Here is a 15,399-nt window from a genome sequence, read left to right on the forward strand (position 1 = left end):
GTTTTACATAGGAATATATAGGAAAAATCTTCAAAAATCTCCTTCTCAAGAACAGCAAAGCTATGATTGGTCATATTTATGTGGAAGCATCCTCAGGTGGTGTAGATTCAAATTTGTTCAAATTATGACCCCCGGGGGTAGGGTGGGGCCACAGTGGACGATCAAAGTTTTACATAGGAATATATAGGAAAAATCTTCAAAAATCTTCTTCTCAAGAACAGCAAAGCTATGATTGGTCATATTTATGTGGAAGCATCCTCAGGTGAGGTAGATTCAAGTTTGTTCAAATCATGACCCCCGGGGGTAGGGTGGGGCAACAATGTATGATCAAAGTTTTACATAGGAATATATAGGAAAAATCTTTAAAAATCTCAAGAACAGCAAAGCCATGGTTTGTCATATTTATACGGAAGCATCCTCAGATAGTGTAGATTCAAGTTTGTTCAAATCATGACCCCCTCCCTTTTTAGGGGTAGGTTGGGACCTCTTATGCATTTATGCTTTTCAATACTAAACTGATTTTTCCTTTTTTCCTAGCCACAGTGCTCAGGTGAGCGATCTGGCCCTTGGGCCTCTTGTTATAAATGCTAATAGATAGACATTTTTATTAGATAACAATACATTTCTTGTTAATACAGTATTTTATGAATGTACTTTGTTTGGAATAAAATTATTTAAAGTTGAATGCATATTATAATTAATGAGAGAACAAAAAAAGTGAGAATAAGTTGATACCATAATTTTGTTGAACGAGTTACATGAAAAAAAAAAATATAACACCTGCTTCAAAAAAAAAAAAAAAAAAAAAGAACCTGCCTGCCGCATTGAATTTTGAAATTTTTGGCCTGAGAAACTATTAATTAATTTTTTATGGCCTAAAGTGGTTAATTTTTTATGTGAACTGTTTCTGATACCTTGAATCTATATATTGATTGAAAAAAATATTATGGTACTTATGGTATTCACCTTTAGCATTAGAGTTTGTGAATTATACATGTATTCTTTTTTTTTTACCAAAAAGTTGCACACTTCATCTGGGAACAAAATATAAATATGTTTAAAATATATGTAAATTTAATTTTTAAGACTGTAATTCATGTTAATTGGAAGAGTATAGTTTATTTGCAAGTAATTTAGCAAACCTTTATGCAGGTGAAAAGGAGGTACTTGTTATAATCCTCTCAAGGATAAGTGAAAATGTTGTCTCAAATATTTATATAGTGTTATTGATTGTCCATATATATATATATATACATACATATATATATATATATATATATATATATATATATATATATATATATATATATATATATATATATATATATATATATATATATATATACATGTATATAAAACTTGGAATTAAAATTTTTCACGCATCATAAGCGAAAAAAATCCATGAGACAGGGTGAAAAAAGTCAATATATAAAATTAAATTAGCCCTTACTAAGGTTCAATCTAATTGAAATCATATCCTTCAATCTGCTTATGTAAATTGCTACACTGAGGATCTACGTGAGCAGATCAAAGTATCTGATTTTAATTAGATTGGCTTAAGTCATGCTTAAGTCTAACATTTATCAACTTGAGTGAAGAGCACTTTTAGAATGATGTGATCTTGCTAAATAGTAACAGTAAAGTCCTACAAATATAGATCCTGTTCGAACAGGCCCAAGAATCATTGCTTTGGTTCCATAAGCATAAGGAAACTCGACCAAAGTCATATAGGACTGAAATAATATCAGAGCAATCATAGGTATATACAGATGTCGTAGTCTGTGGGAAAAACGGAGCCTGCTGGCCTCACTGAAGGATTGTGGGTAACCTAGGACATAGCCAACATGGAACAGCAATGGAATGTTAAAAGTCACCATCTAGAAAAGAGAAAGGAAAATGTAAAAGGTATTCATCTGTGCATGTATGCGTGAAGGAAGACTTGTAAACCAAAAACAAATATTCTTCTAGCTTTAGTGGCATGGTATCAGGTGAAATGATTGAAGATCATGTGCTAAATACTCAATTGAAGGGAACAGTATATAGGAACTTGTCTGTCTGTCCATATGCAATTGTGACTTGACCAGAAATCTGTAATACATATTACCAACAGCAAGAATATAAATCAAGTGCAAGCATTCTCATGGAATGCTGATACATGACTGAGTGCTTAAATCAAAGCACCAGGAACTAATAATTAAATTTATAGGGTTCCAAAACATGAACATTCATGTATACTATAGGAAGAATTCAGTAAAAGTAAAATCTTGAAAATTATCGTGTACATCAACATGCAAGCATCCTGGTTTGATGTAAATTTAAGTTTGTTCAAGTCCTGGCACAAAATGGCATTCCAGTATTGGATTATAGAGGGCATTATGGTTCTGTTTTCATCTCGAGGTTAATGATGTCATCAAATGACCAGTCAAAAATACTTATGATTGAGGTCAAGGCCATTAATAGAGTACAGAAACATTAGAAGTAAATGTATTTTCCTGACACAAAGACTACCGGTGCTTATGTCTAATGACCTGAGGTGTGTCATGGCCCTGACACATTGACAAGGTCATTTAGGTGAGTTCAAGGTTATTGGCAGAAAAAGTACAATTCATGTCAATCCACAACTTTCTAATAAATTGGAAGTTCACAACAAAGAATGCTTATGACCTGTGGGTGTGTCAGGACCTTGAAGATAACTTTATCAAGTTCAATGTCACTGACAAAAATGAATAATTTGACCCTGTCTGGTCTATAACCTCCTAACAGAGAAACACTGCAAGTTCATACTTCAGACAAAGATTACTTAAAACCTAAGGGTGAGTCACAATCTTGTCAATGCAAGTTTTAAGGTCACTGGCCAAAAAAGTGCATAATTTGTGTCTGGTCCATAATGCTCTAGATAGAAAAATATTTCACACAAAGATTCTTCATGAGCTGTGGGTATGTCATAAACATAATCCAAGGTCATTTGGACAAGTTCAAGGTCTATATGGCAGAAAAAGGGTTAAAAATTCATGTCTTATCCATAACTTTCAAATGGAGAAACATTTGAAGTTTCTTCTTCATAACAAAGATTACTTGAAACCAGAAGGTGACATAAACAAGGTCATTTTATCAAGTTCAATGTCATTTTCATAAAAAATGTAAAATTTCTGTCCCCAGAGGTCATATCTTGTGATTGGAAAAAATTGGAAGCTCATTCTTGGCACTATGTTTTCTCATAAGATGATACTGTGTTGAGAGGAAGCCCCTAGGTAAATTTTGGCAAATTTAAGATTTCTTGCGGAAAAAGTTAAATCCAAATCTGGTCCAAAACAAGTAAGGCTCTTACCTGAAATATTCCATACAAATATGTAAGAAAGTCTGGTAATATGGCTCCTTTAACATAGAGCCCCCATACAAAGAGTATACCAGTGTGTCCATCCACTACTTCTGCAACAAACCAAGGACCTACAAGGGAGAATTAAGAGAATTTATTTTGTTACAGTAATACATGTATCCTATTTAAAAATACTAAAACATTAAATCTACTCTGATCCATCAGTTTCAGGGTGGGCCTTTTTTTTGTTAGTTATCTTTATGTTATCATTTTCATAAACTTATAGAACAGAAGCTAAATAGTGTAAATAAAGTGTACAAAATTCACCTGAAAATGTAGTCAAACAAGTAATATGAGAGGAAGTATACATGTAAGTCATTCTAGCTGCAAAAATATCCAAATCCTGCTTAAAACAAACAAATTCAGAGAATTGTAGTCCTTTACTTTTGGAGTCTTATTGGTTGGGGTGCAATAATTTATGGCATATATTGTAACTGTCTTGTCTGTCCTGGTTTGTCCATCATGCAAATATAACTTATATTTTGAAAGCAACATGTTCTGGTGTAAAAGTTATGGCCCAAAATTAAAGTACATTCCCAATTATTTATTGCAAGTAATGCACATGGGAAAAGATGTGAAAGACCCTTCTTTTCAGGTGCAAAAGTTAAGGCCATGGTTAAAATTTGTTCAAAACACTGGTTAACGTTAACTGCTGATTAAATCTCTTAACCAGTGTTTTGAGCAACCCAGTCATGGTCTTTTGGAGTTTACAATGAACAAATTTTCTTGTTGAGCTTAATAAAAAAAATGTATACTAGTGAATTTTAAAGCAAAAACAAAATAGAGGTACTGTGAGCACTGAGCAAAAACAAACTAAAGGTACTGTGAGCACTGAGCTTACAAAAGACAGACAGTCAGACAGGACATAAACAATATCCCCTCCACCCCCCCCCCCACCCCCACCCACCCCCCATTCTTAAACCATGGGGCACAAAAATAAAATGTCTTTATTTGTTTGTTCATATGGAATAGTAGTTGTGTAACAGGAAAGGAGAAATATGTAATGAAACCAGATCAGGATTTGAACCCAGGCCCTCTGAATCTCTTGTCAGGTGCTCTACCAACCGAGCTATTTAGCCACCATCAATCGAACCTCTCTGACCACCACATTCCTCCCTCCTAAAAGGTCTTCACCCCCTAAAGACACCAACCCAGGCTCTTCCCTGTCAGGTCTTTCACCTGTCACTTCCAGGGCATGGTACCAAATTTAACAGGAAAGGAGGAATATGCAACAGACCAGACCAGGATTCAAACCAGGGCCCCCTAAATCTCTAGTCAGGTGTTCCACCAACTGAGCTATCTTGCCTCCAGTAAATGAATCTTTCTACCCATCAAAGTTGCAACTATTGCAGAAAAAATAATAAAAATCCCCATATTAACCCCCCCCCCCCCCCCAATCATTTTATTGTTTAAATGTCTCTTTGTGTAGATTGTATGCAAAGTTTTATTAAAATTATAACATAGGGAATCCTAAACACTTCTCTCCTACAGTTTTGATTCGATGTCAATAAAACGATACACAAAAAGACTACAATGTACATTTACAGTGTACCAGTATATACAAGAGATTGGAATACTTTTAGCAAATTAAGGAATTTATTATCCGAGTGGAAAAATCCACCTAAAATGACAATGATAAGTATTGTGAGTAATACATGTATTTGAATAACCTTACCTACTGCCAAGTAAATTGTAAAGCTTATTAAAATCAGAAAAATTCTTGTTGTCTTTGAAACCAGCCAGATTCTAAATATCCAAAGATTTATAAAATTTCTTATAAATCTTGCAGGCATCATTCTTCCTAAAAATAGAGAAATTCAACTAAATTCAAGTAACTTAAAGAAACATACTTTAGCAAAGAATGATTTTTTTTTGCATTTTACAGTGCTACATAAAAAAATCATGTCCAATTTGTACAAAAAATTTAATGAATGTCAACATTAAAATAAGTCTCCCCCTCCCCCCAACTTTCCACATATATCCTCAGTTTATTTCCATGAGATTATGATTGTGTTGGATTGATACATGAATGGCTAGTAGTTTATAAGTACATTGTACTACATGACAGAAATAACTGTAACATGTAAAATTAGTGCATTGTTTTGAGTTAAAAATATTTTCAATTTTCAATGTTGACATATTAAGAAAATATCTATATTTTCATGTTGTTAGTAATGAAGAGGTATATGCATTTTTTTTCACCCATAAAAGTTAAATACTGAAAATTTCTTGGAATGTGCTGAATTGTATATATGAATTAATCAAGGAATGTTTTCAAGTTTTGTGTGAAGTATTGGTGTTTAAATCACAAAGACTTGTCACGTAGGCATATTTTATGAAGCGTTTTACAGCACCACAAATATACGCAGTGTTTGAATTTCTTGCTGCCCAATTATCGTTATATTTTTATTAACATCTCAGTAGCCTCATTGTGATGTCATTTTAACGCAAGTTGCTCTGTGTATATTTATATGCGTGAGTATACACAAAAATGACATTCAAATCAATTTCATAGTTTATTAAGTAGAAAAACACAGCAAATATTATAGTTTCGAAGTAGGTTGTTGGCAATTTTGTTTCTATGACATCACAAACTATTTGGATTTTTGTTATTTTTCAAAAAGAGGACAAAATGGACAACTTTTGTTCAATTTTTACTGCATACCGTAATCTATAGAGCACAAACCTGCTCCATAGCAGTATCCACATATTTGATTTATATTATCATTGTACACATTATATCAAAACACTGAGTTCAGTTGGAGCAGACAGTGAGACATGCGCTCGGTGACTTTTACTCAAAATATCAATGTGATATACACCTTTTTCCCTATAAATAAAGGAAATTTTGAATTTATGTCACTTTTCTGACATCATATCTAACATATGGAGTCATAGCTGATGAAAATATTAATGCTTTGTAGTCTGCAGATATCTCCCTGGTTTAAAACATAATTATAGATTTCTCCGTCATAGTTTGATTTTGGGGGCAAATATTGGTCATTCAGAAATAAAAGCTAAAGATCATGATTTTTTAATTTCATTAAAATTGCTTCATAAATATGTGCATATTTTCTAACATACAGCCTTCAAAATTGTACCTCAGAATTTTGTAACAAGTTATCCCACTGCAAACATTGTATCATTATATGTATCATATTACAGTAAAACTTGTCTAATCTGGACACAGCTGTTTCCAAAGAATTTGGCCAGATTAGACAACATTTTAAATAAATGAATTTACTGAAAAAGCACTCTAAGTTTACATCGTGTAAGGCAAGATTTTGGAATACACCCTAAAACCTTGAAAATAAGCCATGGCTTATTTTAAGTTTTGGTAAGAAAGTAGGGGCTTATTTTCAAAACCGTCTTATTTTCAAATCACGGCTTATTATCAAAACAAAAAACCGGTAAGAGACGAGAGCATAATCATGGCTTATTATCAAAACAATAAATAAATTATAATCGATCGATTGTGGACTTCAACATTTGGCCGAGTATAATACGCATGGCTATCATTCGGACATACTGTAGTATAGCCAATTTCCTATTGTTTACCACTATATTCAAAACCTTAGTAAATTATTGTTAGAACGTAAACTTGTTAAAAATGTTAGATTTATAATCTGTTGATAGTTAAATAATATTTTCTGCACTTTCTTAAATGCTTGCAGACACTTAGGCATATGAGTGTGTACTTTGATGATGTCAGAAGGGGACTAGTATTGCATTTGCAATACACTCAGAATGCTTGCAAATGCAATACTAGTCCCCTTCTGACATCATCATAGTACACTCATATGCCTAAATGTCTGCAAACATTTAAGAAAGTGCAGAAAACCAAGTGGGAGAGACAAAGAGGAAACCTATAGTCCCCATAGGGGACTAAAAACAACAAAATAATGCATAACTGTATATTCCAAGTAGCCACTGTACCTTCAAGCTGTATGGATCTGATATCTGTACATCTTCTCAATAGGCAAAGAACAACACAATACACAATAACCAGGAAATAGAACAGACATTTCCCCTGGAAGATAAGAATTTGAATAAGTGAGCAAACAAGGGTAACTTTCTCCCTCTCAAACCCTTCAATGGAATAATATCTAGCAGCTGTACATCTTAAGATACTGAATCCGAGCTTAAAAAAACTTAGAAAGTTAATCTCTGAATATTTGTTGTTGTTGTTTTTTGCTGAACATTTGGAAAATACATGCAATTATTTTTCTTCAATTTTCTGGATTCTTAATGTTGATAAATTTATTTTTACAATCAAATGGGATTATGAATGAACTTTATCTCTAAAACAAGACTTTACAAAATTCTAATTTGATTTTTTTTTTTAGGAAATGATTCTCTCTTGGTAAGAATATCAAAATATATCTATTAAACAAAAAAAATAATAATAATAAAATAGTGGAAAATTTTCCTTAGTTCTTCATACTAATACAGGTGTGTTCTGTCACACTTACAAGAAGAGGAAAATTCAACATGAGAATGAGCCGAGCTCTCAGAGGAAATGGTTCAATGGTGCCATCTAGAGAAAATGGCTGGGTCTTCTCTTGGATCACAAAGTCCTTTTCCTGTAACAGGAACATGAAATTTGTAAGTTATTCTAATACAAATATTATCAGAAATCACTCAATAATCAACATGTATGGGAAATAAAAAAATCCAATATTTAACAAATGCAACTATCAAAAACACCATGGAAGAGATTGTGCGAGTAAAATGACAATCTGGTACAATTAAACAATCAAGTTATCCAAAAAATGTTATCTGCAGCCCTCTAGTACACTTATAATTATCAGACTTCACATTTTGATGGAAATTCCACCTTCCTGTGATGTCATAGGTTTTAGCAAAAACTGTTATTAAAATAAATTCATACCCAATAGAAAAATATCTTTCAAAAGAAAGTTTTTCAGTGAGTGTAATGAAAAATATTGTATAGTAAAAGAGTAAATGATTGAATATTTTCTTTCCCTGATATTCACAATTCAAACATTTATAAAGTAACAATTATTTTGGAACTTTCAGCATCAGAATTATGTATTTGAACCAGTTTTTACATAATTTTTATAATACTGTTTACTAAAATGTATGATTTTTTTATGCTGACATATACTTCTTGTTTATGTATGTCTTACGTCTTAAAAAATATGGCAACCTATACATTTTTGGTGATTATTAATCAATTTAAGCTATATTCAGTGAAAATAAATGCAGTTTTTCTATTTTGAACCCATAAATTAGTGAGGGTGGATATACCTTAAGCTTTGACCAAAATGGCTCCAAAATAAGACATTTTCCACAATCCTCCACAGAGGAAAATTTGATTGATTGTGTTTACATCTTGCTATAGAACTCCGGATTCATTTTAATTTCTGGAGGTCAATGTTTGTGCATGGGGAAGCAAAATTTTACTGGTTCATGGTAAAGTAATTTTGTGGTAAATTTTTCGATATGGTAGATTCAATTCATTAGTATGCTGACAAGATAATTGTTTGATGGGGATGTACATTCATGGATAAAGGTGACACACAGGATCCACAAACACTGCACCCCCTGGAACAATGATGATTCCACAATATTTGACTTTTGTACCTTCACCACTGCTTTGATGTGGTGTTGACCATTCTTAAAAAGCTCTGGTTTCCATGGTAGTACATATAGTGGTCCTCTGACTTTTTTGGCAATGCCTATTTTCTGGTTGTCAATGTAAACAGTAACACTCAAGTCTTCCGATGGTGAAAACACCAACAGTCTAAAACCATAAAACACAAGAGTTATATTACAGACTGACAGTATACATAGATGCCTATTGAAAGCTTAAATCTGTATAAATACCCAGTAGTTACAGTTTACATTAATCAAGATGTTAATATGCATAAACAGAAATAAAACATTACTGTATAAAACACACGTAAATAAGTACACTCAAATTTCAGCGCAATCATCCTCTCTTCAACTGATTAACGCAATCATAAATTAGCCCACTAGCGTTTTAACAATGAAATGTATTAGTTTTTAATCATATATTAGTATGTACATAAATTAGCTGACAAGAAGCAGCGCAAAACATGCTAAAATACATGTATGATTACTGCTACAATAGGTACGTTTACAGTATTTATTTCAAATTTGCAGACTTTTACTTTCTTTTTTAACCTATAATTTCTTGTATATGTACCTTATATGAGAAGAAGTAACTTTATGTGGAGATGGAAATTTGGCATGTTGTGGGTTAGTAAAGATAACAACCGGTTCTTCATGGAAAACTTGATCTGAGAAAGCCATCACATTGTTGTCTATGGCCACGACCCTGTACCTGCAAGTGAACAAATATGAAAGCTTCAAAAATAAGATCAATAATGGAAACAAGTTGTGAATCCAAGTGATATTCCTTTTTAATGACATAAAAGACTAACACTCTGTTGTCTTTCCAGTCTGCCAGCTCCAGTTCATACATTCCTGTTCTGTGTCGGGTGTACATGTCCGGAATTAATCCTGCCCACGTGTGAAGATGTCCACAAAAGTAAACACTAGCATTCCTTGAAAACAAAAGCAGGAAAAGAGAAACCAATCAAATAATTTTTTTTTAAAAATGGAAGTCTATGAAGAGTCTGTTCCTCTAATGTTTTCAATACATAGAAGTCTACAAAATACTCTTGGATGTGAATCGCCTTTTTTTCCCCTAAAGAATTATTGATCATGGCGTATTATGAACTTTAACCAAAATGAATTCAAAACAAAAATGTCAGATTGGATTTTTGAAAGAATTTAACAGAAAGTTCGTTTTAGTAAATACAGCAACATTATTGAAAAAGAAAACCTAACATGCATAATAATGTATTTTAACTTATTTTCCTTGCATATCACGTTTCATCTAAATTAAACTTAAAATGTAGGAAAATAGCATTTAGAAAAAAGTTCACTTATAATTTTTTATTAATAGCATGGCATTATTCATCAAATCAAGAAGCCATGAATAGAACTAGTCAACCTTTGTTTTATGTTTTATGGAAATCGGATCAAAAATGGAGGAGGAGGAGGAGAGAGGAGAAATATTTTGAAAAAAAAAAATCTGGTATATTATTTATTCCTTTTCTAGTAACCATTGCAACATTGTTCAATGAATTCAAATACAAACAGGAACAATTACGTAGCTTTGTTTAGCCTATTTGAATACATGTACTTCTTATTATCAAAATCAGACCAAAACTGCAGATGTAGTAAAGCATTTTGAAAGCATTTGATAGATCATTCCATTTGAAGTAACCACAGTGATATTGTTACTTGAAATCAAAATTTTCACAAAGAATAATATATCTTGGTTTAGATTTCTAGTTTAAAGTTTCAATGACACTGGACCAAACTCTGAGGTAAATGGTGCAAAATCCTGCATTCTGAGCACTTCCTGGCAATTAGTTTTCACTCTGAAATGTTCTTCTTTTTAAGGAAAAAAAAAATTACAAATGTTACTTTTATCAACGTTTTCTCGTAGTCTATGATACTTCTGTTTATCAATTCACGTCATCTTTATCTGTTATTTCATCGATATCAAATGTTACAACAATCGACATTTCCAATAAAACTTCCAACAACTGGCTGAAAAAATACTTCGAACGACATCTTTAACAATTTTGATTCTCTAGACTTTATTCACATTGTACAAATTTTTGCATCCATTACCACGATCGATGCTTCTAGTAAAACTTCCAATGATTGGTTGAATTTATGTTTCTAAAATCCAAGAACCAATGAAATTGCCTGTTACATTTAATCAATAAAGTAGGGAAAAGTGAGGCAAAAACGGTATGATTGGAAAATATTGAGAAACTTAAAAAAGCGGAATACAAATTTTAAAGTGGATTGAGCAAATGTGAATAGCAGAATTCCGCTTTAAAGTGGAAAAAAAACCATGCCTAATAATACCTCATCAGTTGGCGAACATCAGAATTATCTGCAGTAACGATAAATGAGGTGGGGTAATGTCCAAACCAGAAAGTCATATTACTATTCTTGCTATCTTTGGAGAGCTTCTTTAACAATTTAATCTCTTTCTGAAAAAAAAAATATTCATGCATGTATAAATCAATCACATATACATATATCTAATTATTTTAACAAGGTAGACTGCACAAGAACCATTTGCTAAAATATTAAAAAAGTGTAACATAAGGCCCCAAAAAATTAACTAATAGTTTCTCAGGCCAAAAATTTTAAAATTCAATGCGGCAGGCAGGTTTTTTTTTTTTTTTTTTTTTTTTTTTTTTTTTAGCAAGTGTTGTACCTTTTTCTTCATGTCAGTCATTCAACAAAAGGATGATAACAATTGATTCTTACTTTTTTTGTTCTCTTACATTAATTATAATAAGTATTCAACTTTAAATAATGTTATTCCAAACATTTGTTGAAAATTTAATTCATAAAATACCGAATTAATAAGAAATGTATTGTTTATCTAATAAAAACATCTATTATGAAATGGGGAATAACTCGATTTTCTTTTTCAACTTGGAAAAATAGAAAATTGAGTTATTTCCCTTTCCAATATGTCAATAAAATTGATTAATGCGGCAGTTTTTGACCAAATGCAGCGATGCTTGATAAACCATTGATTAATTTTTTTTTGGCCTAAATCCCTTTATTTTGTCAATTATAATTCTGAATTCTTTTCAATAGTATTAAGGGGATAAATGTTGCCTGCAGGTGACATTTTTACACAAGTGTGAATTATCCCAAACACAAGAACAGACAACAGACAAAGTGGTACCAATGTGACAACCATGCCCAACAGGTGACACAGTACCAGAAGGGGAAGGGTGGAAAGGGGTGGGGTCATACCTCTCTGAGTGATCCACAGAAGTTAAAAGGTCTCCTTGGTCCAGGGTCTGGTGTAGCATCCATGGCAATAAAACTGTAATCTCCAAATTTTGTCTTATGTGTGTATAAATAGGATGTTGGATTTACTCCACCTTGTTCAGAGTATGTTCTAAACAAAATGTATACAGTAAAACTTAGTCATAGCAAAGTCCACGCTATATCCATAATTCATTATAGCCATATAACAAAATTTGTTAAAGTATATATAGCAAATTTGCAAGATACATACTTTCCTTCAAGTATGACTATCTAATTCAAGGGCCAGGTGAGCTCAAGTGAGCTACAAAAAACTCTAGTTCAAGATTTTTTCAAGTAATTCAAATATTGGAATTTCAATAAATTAGAATAATTCTAACCTGAAAAGATTTTTCCTATCATCCATATCTGGTACATTGAAAGCATCTACAATGGAAATTATTACTATCATAATACGTTTTATTCACCATTAAAATAAATCTAACTTGAAACTCTTCAGCCTTAAGAAGGTTTCAAGGAGATAAAACAAACCATACAAACTAATTCAGGTAAGAACTGCGAACGATAGTATTGTTCTCCCGCCTACTTCCAAGTCAATTTTCAAAAGTTAACATATTTGAATGATTTTTTATATTTATAAATACTTAAATGAATTTTTATAAAAAGTTACTTATTTGGGAAAACAAAGAGAGATATCTCTATAATTTTGGTAAAACTTGTGTTTTTCACTATAGAAATCAACGGAAAATGGAAAATATTTTGAAAACATCACTATTTTTATAAAATGCAGATGGAGAAAGAACTAAAAATTAAACTTGAATTTTTGACTTTTGGCCTTAAAGTCAATAAGGGTCTTTCTTAAGTTAAAGACATTCATGACCTTAAGTTTCATTGCAAAAGCTTACAGAGAACATAAGTTATCATCTAAAAACTATGTATGCAATATATTAATTTCTGACCTTGAGCTTTGACTTTTTAACCTCAATATCAATATGGGTCTTTTTTAAAGTCACTGGGAGTTATGATATAAAATTTCATTTAAAAAACTCAAAGAAAACTGTTTATTATTTGCAATATCTGAATTTCTGACCATGAGCTTTTGACCTGAAAATCAACAGGTGTCTTCTTTAGGCCATTGGGAAATATAAAAAAAAATTCACTGTAAAAGCTTAAAGGCTTTTTGAAATATTGTCTGGAATCAAAAGTATTACACACAGACAAAATGACAGACAGACAGACCTAAGTTAATATTAATCCCCACTTTCAGCAAAAGCGAGGGACAAAAAAAATTTACCCAGTATATAGGGGTACTAGTAATTCAAAGAGTATATTAGGATATTACTTACCATGATTGCCCCTTAAATCAAGCCACTTAACATCATTATTGTACTTTTGACATAGAGTAACAACTTCCCCATAACCTTTCCATTCTTCTATAAACTGTGCTGAACCTCTTTCATTTCTATATTTGGCATCTGTAAGATCTCCTGTAATGGTTAACCATCCAAAGTCACAAAAGATCTCATATGTCATCAGAAATTACAAGGTTTCTATGAATATGATAACTTTTAACAAATTGATAAAATTGACAGAATTGCTAAACTTCCCTTTTTTACCTGTTACAATAATTAGCTCCGGTGCTATTCTAGGAAGATGATGACGACAAAATTTAATTAAATCTTCAGGTCTTTTAGGATCTTTGAACTTACTAACATGGATATCTGTTAGCTTTAAAGAAAACAAATAAATTGTTAATGCATATATTCACTGCATTCAACTTGAACCAAATAAATACTTGGAGTAGTTTTTTTTATATTAATACATGTACTCCCTTCTGTGTGAATATACTTTGTTTTTCTACAAAATCAGCATGAAGGTCAAAATGGTTTAGCAATTGATTTGATGTGGCTCTTTATTCTACAATAATCAGGATGTAATAATGTTAATATGTGATATTAAAATTTATATTTAAGAGATAATATGTACTGTATAGATACTGTATGAAGTAGGGTGAAATGATACACCTCCATCACAATACAATACATATCGCAAAGTTGTTTTTATCAATTATGTCTTAAATTGTTTCAATATAAGCAATAACTTAATTTTAGTGCATGTTGACTAGATTAAATTGAGTAGAATTAATTGACAGTTAATGATTATTCTACAAACTATTAGTCTTCATGAATAATGATTTTAAAATTTAATCATGGTTTGGCATGTTTTTATGACTGACAAACCTGATTGAATAATGATCCCAATCAAAAAGAGAAGCAAACTGAAAATGGAGATTTTTTACAGTGTACAAACAACACAAAATACTGCAAAGAATTGATGCCATGGTGAACCATTTTGTTCCTAGTACTAAGACACCTTGCAGCCATTTGATATTGGAATAAAATTTATCAAATTTTGTCAGAAAACTGTCCTGATAAGAAGAATCTGGATATTATTCAACATTATAGATCAGGAATTTCAACCTTTAAGCTGCAGGACCAATTTCTACCACACCTTTGTGATGTCATATTGTGACTCTGTTGCATCATCATTGCAGATGGGGTAAAATGGGCCAGGGTACATTGAATACACAGCACATGTATATTGCCATCAGATACCATAAATTTTTGCCTCTGCTGGAATACACATTTTGGCAATAGCAGATTAATATATAATAAAGCCTCTGTACTGTTTGGATTTTACATATAATCTGATAATTCCGTCCTAAAATATCAACACCCCCCCCTAGGCCCCTCCCCCCCAAAGAAAGAAATGTATGACGTCGGTGTATAAGCCAATATACAAATTCTTGGTTGAGTATTTACTTCTTGGTTGTTTCATACTTTCAAGCTGTATACGAAGCGAGATTTGTTTTTCACAACATGACTCAAACCCAAATTTAGAAAATTACCTGCACAAACCACCAGAGATTTAAGTCATCTTCATTAAAATGAATGTGGTTGATTTCTCTTGGATTTGGGGTATTATCCACATGTTCTGTATTTACTATATTTTCTATAAACCCAATAAAAATACAGAAACTCGCGATAAACATCAAACTGACAGCAAAAAGTTTCATTGCAGACAACGCAACTGTCTGTTCACCGACAAAACGCAACAGGAAGTGAATACTTTTCTTAACTTCTCTGCAGAAGAGTTCT

At 31.9% G+C, this 15,399-nt stretch overlaps 1 protein-coding gene across 1 annotated transcript; it reads right to left on the minus strand.

The window, feature by feature from the left end:
* Positions 1-1,385: 1,385 nt before the first annotated feature.
* Positions 1,386-15,367, minus strand: LOC133171646 (transmembrane protein 62-like). The gene is made up of 14 exons (XM_061306435.1): positions 15,150-15,367; positions 13,858-13,969; positions 13,588-13,728; positions 12,622-12,667; positions 12,227-12,374; positions 11,315-11,442; positions 9,808-9,930; positions 9,570-9,707; positions 8,984-9,143; positions 7,849-7,959; positions 7,313-7,406; positions 5,052-5,177; positions 3,329-3,447; positions 1,386-1,877 (listed from the first exon to the last, which is right to left on the minus strand). The coding sequence occupies exons 1-14, from the start codon at positions 15,315-15,317 to the stop codon at positions 1,584-1,586; spliced, it is 1,908 nt and encodes a 635-aa protein (XP_061162419.1). The 5' UTR covers positions 15,318-15,367; the 3' UTR covers positions 1,386-1,583.
* Between the last annotated feature and the right edge of the window lie 32 nt (positions 15,368-15,399).

The sequence above is a fragment of the Saccostrea echinata genome, unplaced genomic scaffold (genome assembly GCF_033153115.1).
Source record: "Saccostrea echinata isolate AGI-Se365-2 ecotype Australia unplaced genomic scaffold, CSIRO_AGI_Sech_v1 ptg000002l, whole genome shotgun sequence".
Classification (NCBI taxonomy): Eukaryota; Metazoa; Mollusca; class Bivalvia; order Ostreida; family Ostreidae; genus Saccostrea; species Saccostrea echinata.

What these genes read in the sequence shown, in the direction of transcription:
- LOC133171646 (XM_061306435.1), bottom strand. Translation starts at nt 15,317, where the DNA reads ATGAAACTTTTTGCTGTCAGTTTGATGTTTATCGCGAGTTTCTGTATT. An exon ending in GATGTTCGCCAACTGATGAG is followed by an intron (nt 9,931 to 11,314) that starts GTATTATTAGGC and finishes TTTGTTTTCAAG; the next exon opens with GAATGCTAGTGTTTACTTTT. An exon ending in TGTTGAATTTTCCTCTTCTT is followed by an intron (nt 7,407 to 7,848) that starts GTAAGTGTGACA and finishes CTTATCTTCCAG; the next exon opens with GGGAAATGTCTGTTCTATTT.